The sequence below is a fragment of the Engraulis encrasicolus genome, chromosome 19, assembly GCF_034702125.1.
Source record: "Engraulis encrasicolus isolate BLACKSEA-1 chromosome 19, IST_EnEncr_1.0, whole genome shotgun sequence".
In the NCBI taxonomy this organism is placed as follows: Eukaryota; Metazoa; Chordata; class Actinopteri; order Clupeiformes; family Engraulidae; genus Engraulis; species Engraulis encrasicolus.
In genome coordinates this window covers 39,181,240-39,191,239 of record NC_085875.1, presented here as the reverse complement: position 1 = coordinate 39,191,239, position 10,000 = coordinate 39,181,240, and the positions used below count along the sequence as shown (strand labels likewise).

At 44.1% G+C, this 10,000-nt stretch overlaps 1 protein-coding gene across 2 annotated transcripts in view; it reads right to left on the bottom strand.

The window, feature by feature from the left end:
• The window catches only part of arhgap5 (Rho GTPase activating protein 5), a 79,592-nt gene that overhangs the window by 14,431 nt on the left and 55,161 nt on the right, over positions 1-10,000 (bottom strand). For both annotated transcript variants that reach the window (XM_063184363.1, XM_063184364.1), the window contains exon 5: positions 4,761-4,892. In XM_063184363.1, coding sequence (XP_063040433.1) covers positions 4,761-4,892 — 132 coding nt within the window. The remainder of the gene's footprint in view (positions 1-4,760; positions 4,893-10,000) is intronic.

Here is a 10,000-nt window from a genome sequence, read left to right as displayed (position 1 = left end):
TTTGGTTCTCTCACTTCTGATGACTGCAGGGGATGATCGTACAAAAAGAAAATCCACAGCCTGAACTTTTAACTGCTGTCATAGTCTAGCCTACTACTTCTTTGGAATAAGCTTGCATAAGCGTACCCTATAACCCTTTTTACTGAAGTGGTGCGTTGTAGGGGTGGTACGGTTCACAAAAGTCACGATTCGGTCCATATCACGGTTTCAAGGTCACGGTTTTCGGTTTTGTACGGTTCTGTTTTTTTTTTTTTTTAAATAAATACAATTCATTATGCACTGGAAATGTATAATATAAAAATTACAATGAAAATGTAAGCTTATCATGGGCATGTTGAATTTGACTTCATTTAACCTGTAACAAGGTGAAGTTACTGAAAGAGGAAAGATATCAATGATTTTAACATGCTTCCATTTATTTCACAAAAAGGGAGAACTAAGTCCTAACTTTTAAGTTGACAAATATTCAAATATTACTTACTATAATACATTTGATGTGTAAAAATAAAACAGCTACACTCCTGTAGGCAATGGGACCATTAGGTCAGTGCAGTATGACTATTTTGGTTAATGACACACTGAGAACGAATTGGACTTTTATTTTGATACCGCTTTCTGCGAGTTTTGCGCTTAGGATGAAAGTTGCTTCCTATCATGAAACTGCCGGCCGTGAGAGGCATAGAAGTGAAATCAGAAGTCAAATTCAATTTTAAGTGAACAAGTGATAGGGTTAGGTTATGTTAAAATGTGACAGTTAAGGTAACAAATAATTTAAAAAGATCGTTTTTTTTAGAATTGTAGGCCTATGCATAAGATGTCTCAAAAAACTCCTGTGAAGCTGAGCCTGTTAAAACAGTCAAGTTTTATTTTGGTTATAGTGTTAAATATCAATGTTAATTAGGCAACAGCACAAAGTCCCCTTCATTCCATCAGAGTTTAACTGGCCTCATATAATTAGGCCTAACAGTTAAGGACAGCGCAGTGAATCTGATGGACATGTTCAGTTATCTCGCATTTTGCCGTTCGGGATCCCCATTCAATGCCACGTGGATATAGCCTACACTAGGCTACTGTAACGTAAGTCATAGTCTACTTTGTTCTGCTAATCTGTCATTTTTTGTAAATTCATGTTCATTTAATTTAAATTGGTCAGAATAAAGGCTGGGGGCAGTCACTTGCGCTAACGTGGAGAGAGAGCTGGGAGAGGGAGACGCTGCTGACCGACCTGCACTTGCGCAGGCTACTGTAGCCAACTGTAGTCAGCTGGTGCATGCTGTTACATTATGCATTTCAGTTGGCTGATAGAAATCAGTCTTTCCACACCCAATTTCCTACGTAGTCTTTGTGTTCTATGCTTGTAAAAGTAGTAGGATTTTAATTGCGTCGTGCGCCGGAGGTCACTCTCTCTTTTTTTTTTGGAAACCGTGGACACCGTGCGGTTGCGCACCACCCCGTTCCGTGACATCCAGACCGTACGGTTTCGGTTTGCGACGCAAACCGTTCCATGCCTAGTGCGTTGATGTGATGACAACTTAATGGTTTCCTCTTCTAACACCTCTCACAACCTCTAATACAAGTCAGCATCAAGAAGCTTTTCACATTAAATAGTCAGTGTAAACATACACCAACATGTGGGAGTCACCTAAAGAGGTGTAATAAGCAGAAGTCGTCTGCAGTTCATCATGTACCTAAATGTAATGGAAATGTAAATATTAGGGGTGAGCGAACATGAAAATCTTTAATCGCATTAACTCAATGACTTTCTGTGATTAATTGCATAACGCGCGGAACACAAATATGAATTCAAAAGCACCAATTTATTTGAAAATGTCAGATTACCAAATCACTGATTACACCATAATTATCATATATCACAGACGGCCATAGAAAGAAATGGAATCTTTGCTGGGATTTTTTTGTTTTTTTAAAACGGACTATCTACATTGACATTTTCTAAGATGAAGTAGACCAATCATAATCATAATTTGTAGGCTACTGTAACCTGTGTACAGGTAATAGGCCTATATCTTTCAAAATAGAAATGGGCATGTGCCAATCTAGGCCTACATATCAGACTAAGTTATAAAGCAAGCCTATAGGCCTAATGAAACAAATTATTGTAGAGGAGAGTATTATTTTTGCATACAATTATTAAGATTAGACTATATCATCATTATTGCATACAATTATTAAACTAGGGTTTTTAAGATTGAACTGAAACTGAAATATTAGGAACTGAAATTAGGATAGTCTACATGGGCATACAAGAAACAAAACGTTAAGCTTACTACTTGAAATAAATTAGGCAAGCAGGCTTGTGTCTGAAATGCCCCTCCTTCCCTCTCTGTCTAGAGCAGGGGTGTCAAACTCAAATTGACTGAGGGCCAAAATAAAAATCTGGAACGAAGTTGCGGGTCGAACTCAACATTTATTTTTAAAAATTGACTAAAATTGTGCGTGCATACGCTTCATACTAATGGTTAAATTTCACACACACTCTTTCCCATCATGTGTGGTAGTTCAAATGTGACTGCACATCTGTGACACACCATATTTCATGTTCAAGTCTTGTTACGGTATGCATTAATGGTGCATGTGGGCCAACTGCAATACAGATTTGAAATGATCTCGCGGGCCAAATAAAACGGCTCCGCGGGCCAGATTTGGCCCCCGGGCCTGAGTTTGACATCCCTGGTCTAGAGCGTGGAGTAGGCCTAGCCTACCGTCCATTCTCCATCCTCATCAGTCGCTATTAAGGTGTTACAGTGTTTAGAAACTAATCGACTGACTGCAATGGCAGCAATTAGGCCTACAACTTTCAAAACAATAATGTTGACATGACAAAACAATAACAACATGACAACGTGAGGTTGCTGATGTCGGGTAAACTTAGGGGCTTGGCGAAATCATACTATGTTGGCCGATATGAATGGTGAATGTAACTTTGTGAGGTGCAGAAGCTAAAAAGCAATTAGACTTTGGCTAAAAATGCATTGTTTTACCGCTGATTTTTCAACTGCGCCTCTTCTGCTAGCCTTAAGCGCAGACGCTTTCTAAATAAAAGTCAACGAACGATGTGACTGTCATAAAAGGCTAAAAAAAAAAAAAATCCAAAAATACCCCAATGCGATAAGCGTTAACAAAATTGTCAGGCGATACTGACCTCAATACTGACCAGCCCTAGTAAATATATACATTTTTCCACCAATGCTGCCACGCTTGAACATCAGGCACGGTGCCCTGAATACCATCATGCCTCTGATTCCTTCCCACCTTCAGAGAGGAGAGGAGAGGAGAGGAGAGGAGAGGAGAGGAGAGGAGAGGAGAGGAGAGGAGAGGAGAGGAGAGAAGAGAAGAGATTTCGCTTTCACTTTCTTCGTCGTCTTTTGAACCTGCAGTCTCGGTCTCCCCTCTCTTTCAACTCTCACGCTGTCAGGTTGCATTCCTCTGACAATTGGAGAGCTCCTTTCTAATGTGACTGGCAGGGGCATCCCTGGGCTCTTGTTTGTAGGGCTGTTCTGTTTGATGCTTCAAAGCACACAGACTGTTTATACATCGTGTTCAAAAATAGCTTTTGTTTGCCTAGTTTGATGATAAGGACTGCCATTTATTTTGTTCTTGCGTGCCGTGTGGCTCTGTTTTTTTCCCCAGTCATTCTGCAGGTGTGAACGCCGCTATTGTTACAAACGTCTAAATGGTGGTTGCGATAATATCTCGACGGATTTGTGTTGAATGGGGAATTACAAGGCTAACTCCTTGATTGTGAAAAGCTAATTACCCAAAACAACTGTAGTCTCCACCTTTGCTACCGACCTCTTTCCACACAGGCATTGATACAGCCACCCATGGCCCATTCAAATGGATACTGTTCACAATGTTAAAATTACCATAATAATCCTTAGTTGTAAAGTCAATAAGTGACCTCTTAGGGCAGGAAAAGCTGTACATTATCACCACACTACACTATCACCATTACATGATCACCACACTACCACACTATTATTATCGTGTTGCTACCATGTACAGTGTGTTTTTGTTACCATGCAAGCACATGAAAGTTATTGTACAACATAAATGTCGGCCCCATTTGTTCATTTTTTTCAGCTGCTCTGCAGGTGTGAGCACAGCTAGAAACGTCTAAATGTAGGTTGCGATAATATTTCAACAGATTTTATTGAAAGGGGAATTACAAGGCTAAATCCTTGATTGTGAAAATCCAATTGCCCACAACAACTGCAGTTGCCACCTTTGCTACCGACCTCTTTCCAAACAGGCATTGATACAGCCACCCATGGCCCGATCAACCGATACTCTTCATGGTGTTAGCACAATTACGATAATTATCCTCAGTTGTATGGCACAAAGTAACCTCTTGGGCAAGTATAGCTGTATATTACACTATTGTTCTTGTGGAACACTATGTACTGCAATTATAAATGTGTTTTTATAAGAGTGTTTGTCTGTGTCGGTATGTGAGGGAGTGTGTAGGTCTGTGTGCATGTAAGGGTGTGTGCGTATGTCTGTAGAGTGTATTTGGATTTGTTTCTGTAAGTAAGTATGTTTTAAATGTGTTTGAAGTGTGTTGATGTGGCCGTGCGGTCACTCACTGGCTACCTCCATCAGATTGGGATGTAGGGGTAGGGCAGGTGTGTGTGGATTTACGCGTGTATGCTTACGCGTGCATGTGTTTAAGTGTGTATGTTGTACGTCGTGTAAGTGTTCTGAAGTGTGTTGTTGAAGTGTATGGTGTGGTCACTCACTGGCTGCCTCCACCAGCTCAGGGTGTAGGTGGTAGGGGATGAGGGGGTCGGGTAGGTCGGCGAAGAAGGCCTTCAGGGCTCCGGCCACCGCATTCACAGCCACATCCATCTCTATCAGGTCTATGCCGTGGTCTGTGGAGGGGGAAGAGGAGGAGAAGGAGAGACATGTTAAGAGACTTGAAAGAGAAAACCATTTATCGATGTGTGTGTGTGTGTGTGTGTGTGTGTGTGTGTGTGTGTGTGTGTGTGTGTGTGTGTGTGTGTGTGCGCGCGCGCGCGTGTGTGTGCACGTGTGTGTGTGTGCGCGTGTGTGCTTGTGTGTGTGTGTGTGTGTGTGTGTGTGTGTGTGTGTGTGTGTGTGTGTGTGTGCAATAAACAGACCCAATAGAGTAGGAGAGAGAAGAGAACAGACAAAAAAATGACGCATGAAAAAAGGGACTGTGTGTGGGTGGGTGTTTGGGTGGGTGTGTGCATGCATGTGTGACTGTGTGTAAGTGTTCTGTGTGGGTGAGTGCATTTGTGCATGTGTGTTAGAGGAAGAGAAAAAGGGGTGACAAAGTGCAAGAGAGACGGAGTGAGAGGGGAGGGGGGGGGGTGAATCAGTGAAAGACATGCCTCAAAATAGAGGCAGCCCAATGTTATAGGAGATACGCAAGCTGCAGATGAGGTTACCAAGGCAATAAGAGACAAAAATAAAGGGAGGAAGAAGTAAGAAGAGGGCTGAGAGAGGCAGCAAGAGAGAGAGAGAGAGAGAGAGAGAGAGAGAGAGAGGAAGAGAGGGAGAGAGAGGAAGAGAGAGAAGAGACTGTAAGAGCATGATGTATGTGAGAGGAGAGAAGCGCTTAAGGTGAAGTGACAGCTGTCAAAGCACATCTCTCTGCTGTAGCACAGAGACAGCCGTGAGCGGAAGGCAGGAACAGAAAAATGCTTCTATTTTACCAAATACAGCACAGGAATCGAGAAAAAAAAGAAATGACAAAAAAAGGAACTGCAGAAAGAGTGGAGAGCAGAGTGAGAGTGTGTGTGTGCGTGCGTGTGTGTGTGTGTGTGTGTGTGTGTGTGTGTGTGTGTGTGTGTGTGTGTGTGTGTGTGTGTGTGTGTGTGTGTGTGTGTGTGTGTGTGTGTGTGTGTGTGTGTGTGTGTAAGTGAGTGAGTGAGTGAGTGAGTGAGTGAGTGAGTGAGTGAGACTGAATGACAAAAAAGGAAAGAGTAGAGTAAGAGAAAAGTCTGAAGGAGGACAGAGGAGAGAAATAGATTTTTTTTTAAAAAGAGATGACAACAGAGCAAGTAAAGATACGAAAAACACAAAGCGTGACAGTGATAAGGGGAGAGAAAAAGAGGGGGAGCGATAGATAAAGGGGGAGAGAGAGGGAGAGAGACAGAGAGAGATACAGAGAGATACAGAGAGAGAGAGAGAGAGAGGGAGAGAGACAGAGAGAGATAGAGAGAGATAGAGAGAGAGAGAGAGAGAGAGAGAGAGAGAGAGAGAGAGAGAGAGAGAGAGAGAGAGAGAGAGAGAGAGAGAGCTGAGGAGGACAAATGCTTGCAGGGCAGCAGGCTGATGGATGCCCCGTGGTGTTACTAGCGGTAGCTCCTCCAGGCTCCTCTTTTCCCACAGAGGAGAACGAGGGAGGCGGAGCAACGGCACGGGAACAACAAGAGACATGAGGGCAAACGAGTGCCAAGCAAGACAGCAAGTTAAGTGAGAAAGAAGTAGTGTGAAGGATGACAGGAATGAGGGACAATGACAGAGAGAGAAGAGGAGGAGGAGGAGGAGGAGGAGGAGGAGGAGGACAGGTGGAGTGACAAATTAAGAAGAGGACGAGAGAAGTGACAGAGGATGAGTGAAAGAACAACTGAAGAGTGAGCGTGCAGAAGAGCATGGATCTGTGAGAGAGTGAGTGTGAATCACTGAGTAAATGGAAAAACAAAAAATGCGTGTGAGTGATATGTGATAGCTGTTGGTGTAATGTATGAGACAGAGAATGCAAAAAAGATTGTGAGTGAGTGAGTGAGTGAGTGAGTGAGTGAGTGAGTGAGTGAGTGAGTGAGTGAGTGAGTGAGTGAGTGAGTGAGTGAGTGAGTGAGTGAGTGTAAATCAGGGCAGACAGAAAATTACTGTCAGAGAGGAAGAAGGAGAGAGAGAGAGGAAAAAAAGAGAGCGATACAATGTGAATGGATTCTTCTTTTTGAAGTGAGAAGTCCGCACACTTAAAATCCTTTTTGTTGTCTTTTATTATTTCGAAAACTCCAGTTGGCCTTCGTCCTGCACCTTTTCCTGGGCTGTGCACGATCCTCTCCTTCAACTGAGTGAATGTACTCTACATAAGACTGAGCGCGTGGTCTGGAAGAGGCTCCTATTGCCTGGCCAGCTAACTAGCTAGCTCACACCCCACTGCCCAGCTCTGATTAAGATTCGATCTGAAAGATGGAGCAAAACAATGGGGAAAAGGCTCACATTGGGGACACGGAGTGGAGATGGGGCAGAAAATAGGGAAAAGGAAGAGAAAATAAATACAAGAAAGGAGAGAAAATAAATGAGAGCGAGAGAGGGTGAGTGTGCAAGAGAGGACGAGAGTGTCTCTGAGGGAGACATGAAAAATCCATAGCAAGCGCATCTCCCCAGAGAAAATTGCTCCTGTTGACGCATGCAGTTATAGACTAAAGCGCTTCGGAACAGAAAGAACGGGAAAAATAAAAACCCAAGTAGGAATAAACAATGTCAAACTGAATGGATTGCCAGGGTTCAGTCTCATATGTTGCAAACCATAGGCCAATATTATTGGGGTTTTCTAGAGATAACAAACACTCCTAATAAAACATAACATTCTCTCTGACGCCAAGAGAGTACATAACTGCACAAAGATTATAAATATGATCTTGCTCAATGGAAATGTAAATCACTTGCTTAGACATATTTTTGGAAGGATTAGCTGGGCAAGAAAGTCTGGAGACAGCTGAGACAAGATTTTTTGTGTGTGAGTGTGTGTGTGTGTGTGTTTGAGAAGTAAGAAAGACACACGCACGCACGCCCGCACGCCTGCACGCACGCACGCACCTCAGGACATTGGATCAAAGAGGTGTATCAGGATAACAATAAACCATGGACAAGGAGCTGAATAAAACAAAAAGATGCCAAATGCCAACCTGAGAAATAAAAGAGAAAGCAGAAGAGCTAGTCATAGAGAAAAAGAGAAACCGAGTGAGCAAAAAGAGAGACCAAGCATGTGAATGAGCAAATGTGGTCAGATGGGGTTACGTGCTCCTGTCCGGGCGACAAGCACCAGCAGCAGTGACCCACATAACAGAACAACAGGCCAACACACACACACACACACACACGTACAAAAATAAACTCATGCCACAGGGTACACTGACCAAGATGCCCACCATCAGGTGTGCCAAACCTCCATGGCAACTGATGGCCTCTGGTCCAAAATGGCTTTCTGTTATTTTTCACATCACCAAGAGAGGGTTCCTACGCCAAACACACACCAATAGGAGCACACACATTGATGGGGACAGGGACTGGGACACACACACAAAACAGGCATACAATAACAGATACACACACCCCGGCAGATGCATAGCCGTCCATCTGTCCAGAAATTGCTTCCATAGCCATGGCTGTGATTTCAAACAGAAAGCTGTAACCAATCCACATCAGCCAACTGACAGCCAGCGAGGCGACCGGGGATGAGGCAATTTCAGCGCCAAAAACACACACAAACCACATGAACACACACACACATAAACACATATACACAAATACACATGGACAAAACCACACATGCACATATGCACACAAAACCACACACACCATCACACATATGCATGCACACGCACACACGCATGCACACACACATGCACACACACAAGCACGCACACATGCACGCAGACACAGGCATGCAAACGCATGCACACACAAAGCCAACTCATAAGAACAGCTGCGAGTGAACCATGTTAACCTGAGCCTGTGTTTCTGCTTCAACGTTCCCCGGCTTCGCTGGTGGTCGACGCTCTGACTAATTGAAGCGGCTTCGAGATGTGACAGTAAGTATTGTAAAGGCGTTCCTAATGATGTGTACTCAGCAGTATGCACCCACATTCTCACACACACACACACACACACACACACACACACACACACACGCACACAGGCACACAGGCACACAGGCACACACACATACACACACACACACACACACACACGCATAATGTCATAATATTTATTGGCCTCACCTAAATAGTAGGCCAGTATTTTGTCACAGCTTAATAGAGCCGGGTGTGTGTGAGAGTGAGAACAGCATCACTGGCATTAATAACACAATTACTAAGAGGCCTCTCCATCACACGGACCCGGCCAACACAATCTCTCCCTCACACACACAAATACACAGATACACACACACACACACACACACACACACACACACACACACACACACACACACACACACACACACACACACACACACACACACACGCACACACACACACACACACACACACACACACACACACACAAACACACAAATACACAGATACACACACACACACACAAACACGCTCACATGCGCACACTCGAAGCCACACATGCACGCACGCTTGCGCACACACACGAACGAGTACGAACACACGCACGCGCACACACACAAACACACACTCGCACACACATCCAACCTCTTCCTCACACATGCATGCCGTGCACACTAACACACAAAATCTGTCTGACACCCTGACAGAAACGCACACACAGAATTCTCACACGCGCGCACACACACACACACACACACACACACACACACACACACACACACACACACACACACACACACACACACACACACACACACACACACACACACACACACACACACACACACACACACACACACACACACACACACACACACACACAAACACGGACCAACACATAATTGCACACAGACACACTCAGACACATCCAAAACCGTCCCCCACTGATTACAATTTCCAGCACCGCCACCGCTCTTGTGCAATGGTGGTGAAAGCTAACGTTATTGTACGAGGAGCGAGAGGCAATCTCGCACAATTCTAATGCCATTTACGTGATTAGTGCAACTTCTGTAAGTGCATTTTGTGTTTGCGTGTGTGTGTCTATGTGTGTGTGTGTGTGTGTGTGTGTGTGTGTGGGGTGGGATGTGTTTGTGCGTGTGCGTGTGTGTAAGATGTGGGTGGGAGTTCCTCAGCATCTCTGC